The sequence below is a fragment of the Myotis lucifugus genome, unplaced genomic scaffold (genome assembly GCF_000147115.1).
Source record: "Myotis lucifugus unplaced genomic scaffold, Myoluc2.0 scaffold_217, whole genome shotgun sequence".
Lineage (NCBI taxonomy): Eukaryota > Metazoa > Chordata > Mammalia > Chiroptera > Vespertilionidae > Myotis > Myotis lucifugus.
The window spans coordinates 280,300-294,119 of record NW_005871265.1 but is presented as its reverse complement, the minus strand read 5'-3'; the positions used below and the strand labels follow the sequence as shown (position 1 = coordinate 294,119).

Sequence of the window (13,820 nt, the reverse complement as noted above, 5' to 3'; positions counted from 1 at the left end):
CTGCTCTCATGTTCTAAGAACCACAGCTGAAGGGGGTCTCCCCACAGTGACTGCGACGGAGCCCTCCTCCTCCACTGCAGGTATCACGAAAACAGACCTCAGCTTTTGACATGAATATGATAGAATTCAAGGAAATTTTTCTATCAAATCAGAAACATTTTCCTAGGTAATCTCAAACTACTCTATGGGCACCTTCAGAATTGAGACATTAAATATCTTATAGTTTTGAAAATATATAAAAATACACCACCCAGACTTCTCAGTCTCTAAACAGAGTATTTCTCATTAAACAGTTCCTCTTAATTTGGTTCAGATAATCTGAGATCATTTCACAAGGCCACTGGTTCCCCAGCTCAGTTTAGAATGCGTAAGAACCATCCTAGGACTTGTCTAGCCCAGAGTTTCCGATGTCACAGGTTTTGGGGGTGGCCCAGAGCCTGGTTTTTAACAAGTGACCCACGTGATTCTGAGAGGAGAGGTCATCACACGCTGAAAAGCTCTGGGCCGGACAACATGTGAACTCACCTGGGAGAGCAGGTGAGGATGGACTTCAAAGACAACAGTTATTAAAATGATAATGACTAGAACAACGGCAATGACCCATTCAATATACAGTGAATTTAGCAGAGAACTGAGGCAAACACTGAGACTGAAAGTGTTCCAGGGAAGCCAACCGCATGGGAACTGGAGTGACTCCCAACGCACTACCGGGAGCTCCTGAACCACACTGGCACCGGGCTCAGGCCATGCTGAGGGGCGTGCTGCCTATCAGGGACTGGGTCCAGGCCTCCTCATCACCTCTGCATCACACCTCGGCACAGGACATGAGCACAGCGGGATGGACAACACACCGACGCTACTTTGGCCATTGTCCACAGAAACACCATTTCATGTCCCCACTGGGTTCCTGCTAACCTTTGTGAGCCTGGGAAGGACTGAGGCTGCAGGAAAGCAGAATCACGCATGCAGTTCATGTTTGAGTGTGCTGCTTCAGACGGGGTCATAGAAACGGCCGCTCTGTGTACCCAGATCCATGATATGAGGAATAAAGAAGAACCCCCACTGCTGTAGTTTACCAAATCACTAATATTTTTTCCCAATACGGAGAAAAAAAGCCCCTCTTTCTTGCAAATTCCGAAGCATTCCATTGGCCCCTAGCTGGCAGTTAATTTGTTTACATGTAACTTCATCCTGCCCTTCTAAGTAACCATTCATAGTCTTAACACTTGCACACTAATTTGTTAATTGCTGAGCCGATTTTAGTTATTCATTAACAAATACACTGGAATCTTATAAAATTTCCTTTTCTCCTTATGACTAAATTCTTACATCATCATTTCTTTTCCTATAAGGAGTAACTCTCGGCCAAGTTGGAGACAGTTTGCATTTTCTGTGACTATGCCACCATCTATGGGTGGTGTGTAAAGAACTTCATAAATTAGATTCAGTGAGTGGACCTTATGGTTTAAAAGGTTAAGTTAGTAAAAACAGAGTTTACAAAGGAGGGAAGAAAATGCCGGGAGACCTACCATCGCCAGTCTCCATGAGCTCAGCGTTGCCGTACTTTGGTGCAGTCCGCGATGTCGTTGAGCCTTGTGGCCTTTCTATTTGTATTGAGTGTTCTGAGGTGTACGTGGTTACATCAGGAGGTGCAGAGTGATTTTCTGTAAAGAAGCAAATGATAAATTCTCTGATAGAGTTATTCTGAAGGCTAAGTAAGCAAAAAAGGTTTCAAAAAAGGCCACATCCTGAGAAGAGACCATAATTCTGAATCAAAGTCTACTACAAAAATCTAGGCATAAAGATGCTCTTTAAAATAATTTGTATTGCTCAAAATGAAACAAAGTTAGGTAGAACTTCAGACATGTCATAACAGGAGCCACATCAATGAATCACAATAGCATTTTAACAAATTGCGGACCAGAAGTTTAATTGCTAGCTTTACCCAGTGGCCAGATAAGTTTCTATTGAACGAGTACAAAAAACGTTTTACATAAGTGTTAAAGGCACACTTTAAAATTAAACACCCATTGCATCTTGAAGTTATTTATTACATGTTCTTAGAAGCTAATGTCTTTTTAAAGAATTCCCGTGATTGGCCACCAGCCTTAGAACAGAAAACACAAGAATTCTCGTGATCCGTCACAATGTGTTAAGAATAATGTGAAGCAGCAGGTAGAAAAAGAGTTATTGAAAGTTACATGTTTGTTCACAAAAGAGCAATTTTCTTGTCTGTCATGGTAGTGGCAGTTAAGAGCTCGAGCTTTGGAGGCAGAGAGCCTGGGGTTTGAATCCCAGCTCTGCCAATTCCTCCAGATCTTGGGAAGTGTCTTAACCTCTCTGTGCCTCAGTCTCCTCACCTATCAAACGGGAATAATAATGCTGACTTCCACCCTAGCTGGTTTGGCTCAGTGGACAGAGTGTCGGCCTGCAGACTGAAGGGTTCCAGGTTCAATTCCAGTCAAGGGCATGTGCCCCCATTGCAGGCTCCTTCCTGGCCTGGGTCCTGATTGGGGCTCGTGCAGGAGGCAACCAATCAATGGGTTTCTCTCACATTGATAGCTCTGTCTTTTCCTCTCTCTTCCACTCTCTCTAAAAAAAAACATTGGAAATATAATAATAATTCTGACTTCCTTATAGGGGAGATTAGACGAGTTAACATATGTAAAGTTCTTAGGACATTTCTTGATAGAGGCTGAGCACTCAAGAAATATTAGCTATTTTGTTTGTTTCAGCATGAATAATACTGAACAGTCATTCAAAAAGCCCTAGCTGGGTGGCTCAGTTGGCTGGAGCGTCATCCGGTACACCAAAAGGTTGCAGGTGCAATTCCCAGTCAGGGCACATACCTAGGTTGTAGGACTGATCCCTGATGGAGGGGAATACAGGAGGCAACAGATTGATGTTTCTCTCTCCCATTCATATTTCTCTCTCTCTCTCTCTCTCTCTCTCTCTCTCTCTCTCTCTCTCTCTCTCTCAAAATCAATGAAAACATATCCTAGGTGAGGATTTTTTTTTAAATCATGTGTTTACAATCTCACGTGCATTGGTGATGGTTACGCAGTGAGCTGTGCAGCAGGCCTTCCCCACGGCATTCATCGATGGTGTCATCAAGCGCTTAAATGGTTCAGTGGGGAAAGCACAGTTCTTGTATTTATTTATTTTATTTTATTCTTAATTGTGCTTTACATTCAATATTTTTTTTATTAGTTTCTGGTGCACAGCATAGTGCTTAGACCATCATATACTTTACAAAGTGATCCCCCAATATTTATTATATAAGGCATTCAGGAGAACACGTCAAATGAGACCAGCAATGACATTTTCGATATCCTGAGTCCTAATAACGGGTATTACGGTATTAACTTTGAGTCTTTAATCCTTTTTAGGGTCCATGCGATGGAAGCCATTTCCTTGTGCTGTATGTAAACAGGGGAGCCAGCACTGGGAAGCCTCCTCCTTCAGAGACTCCCTCTTCAGCACCACGAGTGGGTGAGGGCTGCATAAACAGTGAAGTCACCCACAAAAAGCAAAAGAGGAAACACGGGCACCAAACCGCCCCTGCGAAGAGCACTGCTCAGTCTGAGGCTGGAGCAGAAGGCAGAACGTCGCCCTCTGCTGGGAACATCGTGTCAGGGACTCAAAGTTTTGCTGCTCTGCTACCTTTTGTACATGGCCTCGAGTAGGCTGAGTGTACTGATTTGGGGTTACAAGTAATTTTAACAAGTAGGTGGATCCATGAGGGGAGGTAGGAGAGGGAGAAGAGAGGATCATTCAAATTGCCTCTTCAATGATTCAGAGACTGTTCATCCTCTCACCACCCCTACTGGTGCTTTTGCCAAATAGACCTTATTTCGTGTTGCAAAATGCTCTAACTCTCCACAGCCAAGTCGTACACTCACTGGGGCCTCATATTTCAGATGAAAATACAATAGATGCTGATGTATGCTGAACAGACTTTCAAATTAGCACCTAAAACAAAGTAGCTATAATACGCATTCACTGCATTGCAATTTTATCCAGATTCACTGGTGCTTAAGTGACACTGTAGCCTCATCACTGATGATGGACGGCCAATCCTTTGGGCTGGGCGGCAGGAATACTGTCGTGTTCCACTTTGAAGTTGGGAAAAATAATGATTCCAATACATCTGGCGATTATAAAGCCGGAACAGTGACAGCCGGGTGACTTCAAAGTGCTTTCCAAACTCATTTAGTTGTCACCTCCCCTCCCGCTCCCTTCCCCATTCCTCCGGGGTGCTGTCACACTGGGATCACCAGCCCAGCAGCTGCTCGTTAGGAGCCAGAGGACGTGCTGATGTTGCAGTGACGCACTGTACCCTGCTTTATTTTGATAAAGATCAGGACTGCAGGCCACTGTACCGATTTTTAGGTAATTTCCACACACAGGTAGAATATTGGCGCTAGATGAAAGGTAGACCTATTTTCTACAACGTCTCCAAGTTCCATCTTATTCTAAGCACTTGTTTGCATGTAACTAACATTTTTCTATATCATGTTGGTTTTTTCTCTTTAATGCTCAGGAGCCCAGGTACAGGGGACAGTTAGGTTCAGGGCCTCAGGTCTGGTAGACTTAATGAGGCTACCGATCTTTGGGGCAGTATCAGAAAAACCCTGTACATAACAGATGCTCAGGAAACACTTGTCGGTGGGTAAGCAAAAGTGGAGCTGAGTGGATGGTGCAGGTTCAAAGGTCTAAGAGGCTTGCCAGCTCCAGGCACGAGGCCAGTGGAGTCCGCGTGTCAGAAGCGCTGTGTAGATTAAGAGCCCTCATTAGAGCAGGGCTGTAACTTTTGAGCAAGAGGGCCCACTGTTCCTGTGATCGGTTTCGCAGCCCTTTAAATCAAGAGAATGGCCACCATCCTTCCGGCCACCTGTCAAGTGTCACCTCCACTGTGAGCGCCCCGAGAGCTATCCGTGACACCTTCCCATCTGCCCGCCACCGGGTGGGTTCGGCTTCATCTGCCCCTGCGTGGTGTTTGCTGTCAGCAGCTGACATGGGTTCCCCGTGAATCAGGAGTTCAGGCTGGGCACACGAGGAGGCAGGAGGGAAGTGCAATTCCACCATCTTTCATGGCAGGATCTGCACGCTGCTCTAGTGCCATCTGTACCAGGGGTCCAACCTCGGTCCTTGACACCCACCCCCACCCCATACAGGGTCTGTTACTCTTGCCAGCAACCCACCCCAGTTGCACAGCTGTTTTGGGCCATGACCATTTAGGGTCCTGGTTGGTCTCCCTGCTGAACCCGACTTTGGAAATCGCTGCTTCCTCCACTTTTCCTAATGACTCCAGCTCAGTCGGGCTCCCTGTGTCCTACTCAGGGGCTGACGTTACCTAACCCAGCCCACATTGTCGGCTCAGCAAATGCTGCAGGAATAGTTCAAAGAATGAATTAAAGAGCACTTGACAACTTGATAAAATGCCCCCAGTTCCAACACCCGCTGGAAAGAATTGTTCTTTAATTCTAACTGTACGAACTGGAATCTGCAGGGTCATGGTGATAAACCCCACTTTTAAGGCATGTTAATTATCTTTATGTCCCCAAATAACTTCAGTCCCCAAATAAGGAGAAGAAAGTGGAAAATCTGGTTTTCATATGTAAAAAGCAACATGCTCAGGGCTCACTCATTGGTGAGTAACATGTCCAAAGGAACCCGTTTCTGCACACTAAGAGTGCTCTATCCCAGGTTTCCTCACTCGGCCACTGCTGTCCCTGAGAAGTACCTGTGACCCAGGCCCTCAGACCACCTGGCCTGCCCAGCAGCCTCAGCTTCCTAAGATGACGTGACCACGCCCTCCACATGGTGGTGGAAAACCAGCTCCCGGATGAAAATGCGAAGGTGAACCAAGTTTAACCACCAGCCATGATCTGACAATATACCGGTACGACACGTGATAAAAGGAACACGCAGAGAGGCTGAGAGGAAGAGCCAGCCCTTGTGGGAGTTGAGTATCAGCCCTGCTGCTGGGGACTCGGCTGGACCGCTCGCTGCTCCGACCCATCTCCCGTCTGCAACCCATCGGAAGAGAAGCCCTTCCTCCTCTGTTTCGCCAGTAAAGTCCACTTTCACTGGGTCTCGTGGAAGGCACCTCACAGGGAAGCTCTAACCAGTGTCATGACCAAAAGTGGCACATGGCATTATAGCATGTGAGGATTTATCTTATTCCTTTAATAACCACTCAGGGACAGAACAATGTACTGTTTACCTTGATTCACTTGCCCTACGTGTGTGAGCATATGTGTGAATGTGTGCGTGATGTTTGTGAGTGTGAACTCATGAGGATGTGTGTGAGCGTGTGATTGTGTGTGTGCATGGGTGTGATGTATGTAAGCTTATGAGCATGTGTGTGTGTGTGTGTGTGTGTGTGTATGTGAGTGAGCATGTGACTGTGTATGAGTTTGAGTGTATGTGTGAGCATGTGAGTGTGATACTGATAATGGGAATTCACAGCTGCTTCTCAAATGTTCAGGCAAATGACCCACAGACTAAATCTGAAGATGGTTAGGAAAGGATCCAGAGGCCCTGGGCCAGCAGCTCAGGTGGTTAGAGGTTCGCCTGATATACCAAGGTTGCGGGTTCCATCCCTGGTCAGGGCACATATGAGAATCAACCAATGGATGCATAAATAAATGGAACAACAAATCTCTCTCTCTCCTCTTTTCTTTCTCTCTCTCTCTCTCTCTCTCTCTCTCTCTCTCTCTCTCATCAATAAATGAGAAGGACTTAAGATGTTCTGTGTTGAAACTTCCCTTTCGGCAGTGTCCTGAGTTGAACTCAGGATTACAGAGGTTCTCACACCTGGAACTGCCTGCCTACCACATTTATGCCATGAAAATCCCATAGAGATGTGAATGCAACTGAGAGACACATTTTAGAATTGTAGGATGTATATTCTAATGTCAGAATAGAATTTTCAACTTCAGACAACAGCTTCCTGACTTCTGTCTAAAAACTCAAATTCATGACAAAAGGCTCCAACTGTCACAAAACCCACAGAGGGATTGTGACGGGGACACCAAAATCTTTATTGTTTATGCAACGTTTCATTGCATTTTATCTGAGAAGAACTCCGCTTCCATTTGTAACAAGCAATGGAACAAGAAGCTGAGGAGAGAGTGAGACTGCAGAGTGTCGCCCTGTCTCTGCCACCCTGGAGATGAGAGTCTGACTCCTCAGCTGGCTGCTGGGCATCCTGTCAACTGTCCAAGCCTCAGTCTTCCAACCAGTGAATCAACCGATGAATCAACCAATGGATGCAAAACGAGAACGCTACTCCTCACTGTGGCCGAGGGAGCTACGTAACAAACAAGGCACCTGACATCCTGCGTGACGGGTCAGGCCCTGGCTTCTTCTCTGTGGTTTCTCCCCTTGTGGGGGGACCCTTTCCTCTCAAGAAAGAATCTTTGAAACCCACATGCAGAAAAGTGTAAATGGCTGTGTTACCACTTTCTGAGTTAAATGCATTTACACAGTGGAAGAGCAGAGCTAAGCAGATGGGTCTCCCCATGTATACCAAGGTGAGAGCAGGTCAGTGAGACATTCCTGCCAAATGGGGCACACAGTGGGTGAAGGGTTAGGAAACTTGTGGGTCCAAAAGCCATTACTTGGATTTTAAAGGATAAAATCCATATAAACAAAATCAATTTTGAGAGATGAAAATCCCTAAAGCAACTTTTTGGAAAAAGAGACAGGATCGGAACTGTGGTCTAACACCACCAACAGGGCTGCGAGACACAGGACAGTGCGAAAGGAGGGACATGGGGCGGAAGGGGCTGCAGTGGTCCAGACGGGAGGGCAGGCACCTGGACCTAGGGGCCTGGGAACAGGGTGTGGGGGAGGGGGAGAAATAAGGCTTACAAGGCCACAAGCAGCCAAGCGCCCAGGATGTGGACAGAGATGGTATGGGGGGTGGGGGTGGGAGAGAGGAGCCAAGCACAGCTGAGGTCCTGAGCCCACTCCTGGGCCGATGGGGTGGGGCCGATGGGCAGTGTTTGGAGGCACGTTGGGATGTGGGCTGGTGAAGGACTTCACAGTGGAAAATGCAGGTGTGTGAGTTAGGTGAGCGAAGATGCAAAAGAGCATAGCACTGAGCTAGCAGGTTTGGGAGGAGCTGGAATCCAGAATGAAGGTGAAAGGGTAAACTTCAGAAAGAGGGAGCCTTCTTCCCCAGAAAAAAAAATAAAAAAGGAGAAAGATATGGAGACAGACGCTTCCTAACTCCTTGTTTTCCTCCTACTGGGGGCAAAAAGGTATCTGCAGACATTGTCCCAGCCCCGCACCATATGGGGTTAGAAGTACAAGGTGGTGGTTTATTTTACCTTAAATTCCTTAAAACACACATTTACCCGCAATATTTTCTTATTTGTAGGCTTTTGATGCTGCCAAATCTCTGACTTTTACCTTCTTTTGTTTTGCCACAGGAATAAAGGATTTTCATTTTATTATTTTGCTACTGCTTTCTTTCTAAAATGTTTTTCATATTTACAGAAAAGTCCCAGATATTCTAGGAACTTATCTTTGTGCCAATATAGAAATTACTTAAATGTCATACACTCAAAAGCTATATTTAGGTTACATTGAACTTATGTACACGAATCACGCAGCCTTTTATAACCTGGGTAAATTTAATTCTCCACACTATCATTTCCTCCAGCACTTCACACGCAGATTCACAAAGGGAAACCAAGTACAGTGAGTAATGTGTTCAAAAGTATGTGTTTCTCTTGGTAAGATTCTGACACCTCCTTGGAGGGGAGCTGGGTCAGAGCACACACATCTGCAGGATTGCAGTGAGGGGCAGAGGGGCGGGAATTCCATGTCTGACCCCGTGCAGGTGCCCATAAAGCTCTAAGGCAGGACCTCGGCCACCTCTCAGGTTCCAAAACACACAGGAAGCCATTTTATTACCTAAAAATATTTAATGGTCACACATTTCCATTTAATTTTTAAGTTAATATGATTTCAAATAGAGATTCATAGTGCACATTAACCAGTGGCCATGTTACTGCAAACATCCCACACTGAAATTGAATAACACCACTTTGCATTTGAGCGTTACTTTAAAATATTTGAAAGAACTTTTCTATTTTCTCCTTTTTATTGACAACAGTTCTGAGCGGTACAAAGGAAAGAAATGATTACTCTTCCCCCCTCCTCCCCCCCCCGCCCCACTACAAAACTAAGCCAGGGAGAAGTGACTCTGAAGATGCCAGCAGCCGTTCACCTGAGAGGCCAGGCCAGACCGCTCTCCTGGCGGCTGCCTGTGTCCTGCCTGTGGACACATGGTCTCATTTCTGATACCAATGAAATGTTTAAAAATCGTAATCCACAGCTGAAAACGGATCAGAACAGATCTGGACATCATACTTGTCCCTTCTACATTAGACAAGGACTCATTTCCCTGGCAAATGAGTGACATGCACATGTGGGGAGGTTGGGGGGGGGGGCAAGAAAACATGTACATCACTTACCCACAATTGAAAGCCACACTGCTCAGACAATCCCTCTCTTGTCCTCTAATAATTCTTATTTAATCTCCTTTTCCACACTATTTCCAAACATCTCAGGCAATGCTTCCTAACTCTGTGCTTTTTCCAATACAGAGGATCTTACTAGCCATAGAACCTACATGCAAAATGACATGGCCCTGGCCGGTGTGGTTCAGTGGATAGAGTGTCGGCCACACACTGAAGGGTCGCAGGTTTGATTCCCAATCAGGGGCACATACCTGGGTTTTGGGTTTGTTCCTGACCTCGGTAGGGGCACATGTGGGAGACAACTGATCAATGTGTCTCTCTCACATCAATGTTTCTCTCTCTCTCCTCCTCCTCCTCCCCCTACCCCTCTCTCCCTTCCACTTTCTCTAAAAATCAATGGAAAAAGTATCCTTGAGTGATGACTAACAACAACAACAAAAAAGTGACATGAACCACCAGAGAAATCTAAATACATACAGCAGAAAACCATAGTGATTAAAGCCCTAGGATTCCTTAAATGCTTTCCAAAGTCATGACAAACACACTTTAGAATTCCCTGCCTGTTTATTAGCACTATTAAAAATTTCATTTAGAAGCATATTTTAGCATAAATGAGAAGAAAACATGTAAACAGGTATGGCTGCAAGTTTTCCCTAATGAATGAGTGCATTCCTTTATGAGCAGCAAGCTCTTGAATTCTAGCTGTAGGAGACATCTGAGATGGTGAGAAGTACCATATTTTTCTGTGTATAAGACGCCCCCCCCCCCACTTTTCCAACGCAAAATTAAGAAATCAATATTTTAAACATTTTGCTGGTTTCTCTCTTAAGGCCTTCTTCTTTTTTGGCATCTTAAGAAGGAGTTCTTCCTGTTTTCTCCACTGATCATACACTCAGTGGGAGGAGGTCCAAATTGTCTCTCTGCAGCTCTATTTCCATGCTCTTTTGCTTAGCTGATTACATTCAGTTTGAATTCTGCAGAGTAAGACAATCGCTTACCGGTATTTATCTTTTTATTTTTTGACATCTTCATGGACTCAGGACCCTGTTGCATCTGCGCACTCTCCACCTCCACCTCCAATTATGGCATCAGTTGATATCAGTAACAATAAGGCTCGTGATTGGAGGAAGCCTGTTTGACAAGGTATGGGCAGCTACACACCTGCACAGCTCCCTCCTCGGCTGACTTCGTGTATAAGATGCCCCTCGATTTTCAGTCTAACTATTTTAGAAAAAAATAGTGTCTTATACATGGAAAAATACGGCAATAAAACCAATGGTTTCACAAAACAGTAAAACCAAAGCACAAAGCAGGTCAGGAGCCAGCGTGAGACTATGTGGACTCTCAGGGCGGGGATTCCAATGTCGTGATGCCCAGATAGACAAACTTCTACTCTTACACACAACAACGAGAATCACACAGTGACAGGCACTCACCTATGTGCGTCTGGGCCATGACATCGGCTAGCCTGTGGGCGGCACCGCTGCCCCCACTTTGGGTGGATGAGGAAGAGGTTGTGGAGGTGGTGGAGCCATGGATGGCCTGGCTGATCCAGTGCTCCATGTTGATGCTGCCCTGGCTGGAGGTGGGCGTCCCCTGGGAGTCACCCTGCACGGAGCCTTCATCTTCCGAACCAGAGGAGGTATCTGTGTGACAGGCGAGTTAATATGCAGAGAATTAAAGAAGCACATCCCAATCAAACACCACTAACACAGACCTACGTCACACATGGACAGTTTAAGGACTTTTGCTTTGAACACTCTTGAACTTATACCACTTCTTAGATCAGTTATTTTTTTTAGTACAATGTCTTTTTCCTCCAAAACATCTTAAAATAAATTGCTACAAAAGTTTTCTTTTGGCCTTAGAATCTCGGAGATTTCCTCCGATTTCCTCCACTCACCAATTTCCTCCACTCAACAGTTTGGGAAGAAGCCAAATGTATTTGCATACACACATCAAGTGAGGTGGCTGAGGGCAGCATTTTCTCCGAGATGTTGAACCTTCATGGATACAAAGTGAGATGTATGTAGCCCTCTAGTCCCAAGGTGGTTCTCTGAGCTATAATTTACTTTTAAGTTCAGTTTGAGTGCAAGACAACCACACACCTCCCCAAAGAGTGAGATATCAGTGAAGAAAATGGTGGAGAAGGAAGAACACACCTCACAAAGTATGTGCCCCCTACCTTCTCCAACAACCTACATGCTCAAAACCTTGCCCCCTTTGGTGAGAACAATAAATCATCACATTACACTTTATGATCAAACTAAACATATTTATTTTTACATTCACTTTTTAAATAATTTTTTAATTTTTCAATTACAGTTGACATATTAACTTAGTTCCAGGTGTACACCCCACTGACTGGACATTACATAACTTACTAAGTGATCATCCCGATAAATCTCGTACCCATCTGACCCCATACATACTTATTAGAATAAAATTGACTATATTCCCTATGCTGAACTTTATATCCTCATGACTACTCTGTAACAACCAATCTGTACTTCTTAGCCCTTTCACCTTTTCACCCATCCCCCAATCTCCCTCCCACCTGGTCAAAATGTTCTCTTTATGAGTCCCTTTCAGCTCTGCTTGTTCATTTATTTTGTTGTTTAGATTCAGCTGTTGATAGATATGTATTTATTGCCATTTTAATGTTCATATTCTTATCTTTTTTCCTTCTTCTTCTTCTTAGAGAATACCCTTTAGCATTTCATGTAATACTAGTTTGATGGTGATGAACTCCTTGAGCTTGTTCTTGTCTGGAAAGCTCTTTACCTGTTCTTCAATTCCAAATAACACCTTTGCTGGGTAAAGTAATCTTGGTTGTAGGTCCTTGCTTTTCATCACTTTGAATATTTTGTGCCACTCCCTTCTGGCCTGCATAGTTTCTGTTGAGAAATTAGGTGAAATCTTATGGGAGCTCCCTTGTGGCTAACTAATGGCTTTTCTCTTGCTGCTTTTAAGATTCTCTCTTTGTCTTTAACCTTTTGCATTTTAATTATAATGTGTCTTGGTGTGGGCCTCTTTGGGTTCATCTTGTTTGGTACTCTCTGCACTTCCTAGACTTGTATGTCCATTTCCTTCACCAAGTTAGGGAAGTTTTCTTTTCTTTTCTTTTTCAAATAGGTTTTCAATTTCTTGCTCTCTCTTCTTCTTCTTACAGCACCAAATGTTGGTATGCTTGAAGTTGTCCCAGAGGCTCTTTATATTATCCTCATTTCTAGGATTCTTTTTTCTTTTTGCTATTCTAATGGGATGTTTTTTGCTTCCTTATATTCCAACTCACTAATTTGATTCTGACTTCATTTACTCTGTTGATTCCCTGTAAATTATTCTTTGTTTCTGTTAGTGTATCCTTCATTTCTGACTAGTCCTTTTATATGCTGTTGAAGGTCTCATTAAGTTCACTGAGTATCCTTCTAACCAGTATTTTGAAATCTGCATCTAGTAGATTACTTATCTCCATTTTGTTTACTTCTTTTTCTGGAGGTTTGTTCTGTCCTTTCATTTGGGACATATTTCTTTGTCTCCTCATTTTGACAGTCTCCTTGTGTTTGTTTCTATGTATTAGGTAGAGCTACTACATCTCCCAGTCTTAGTAGAGTGGCCTTACAGAGGTGTTCTGTAGGGCCCAGTGGGCAGCCTCTTTGATCATTGGAGCTGGGCCTTCCTGTGGGCTGTGTGCACCTTCCTGCTGTAGTTTAGCCTTGATTGCTGTTAGCACATGAATGGAAGGGATTCACCCCCAGGCTGATCAGCTGAAAGGACTGACTGCGACCACTGACCTGTAACGAATGTGGGAGATCATCTGTGCAGGGGCCCACCCTACAGAGCAGGACTTACTTCAATGGGGCTCTGGTGCTCACTGAGTCCATCCTTTGAGTGTGTTGCCTATGGAGGTGGTTGGATGGTGATGCTTTGATATAGTTTTTAGCTGTTCACTGGGTGTACTGGTCCTAAGGCCTCCTAGGAGTTACAGGCAAGGTCAGCCGCTGACTGTGTTCTGCCTGGGGGCCTCCCAGCATGCTTTGTAAAGTAACCTGCAGGTGGCTGCTATTTGTGCTGAGCTTTGAAGTGCCCAGGAGCGGCCAAGCTGTGAATTAAGGGAGGCTACTGTGAATCACGGGCCTGGGGTCACTTAGTGAGAGGCAGGGGAGATGCTGAGGCCAGATGCTGCTTGTTTGAGAGTTTTTAGGAAAATCTGAAGCATGAGCCAAGACAGGCCATTCCTAAGGAAAAGCCACTGGAAACTACTTGAGTGGCCCTAAAAGTTGGATGAAATGGGGTCTCAGAGAATCACCAGACAGGGCA

The 13,820-nt window shown here is 44.8% G+C and overlaps 1 protein-coding gene across 1 annotated transcript in view; it reads right to left on the bottom strand.

Moving 5' to 3' along the window:
• Positions 1–13,820, bottom strand: part of DIP2C (disco interacting protein 2 homolog C) — a 173,695-nt gene that overhangs the window by 118,550 nt on the left and 41,325 nt on the right. Inside the window, exons 6-7 of the mRNA XM_023761777.1 lie at positions 10,937–11,146; positions 1,530–1,664 (exon numbers count right to left, since the gene is read on the bottom strand). Of these exons, the coding sequence (XP_023617545.1) occupies positions 1,530–1,664; positions 10,937–11,146 (345 nt within the window). The remainder of the gene's footprint in view (positions 1–1,529; positions 1,665–10,936; positions 11,147–13,820) is intronic.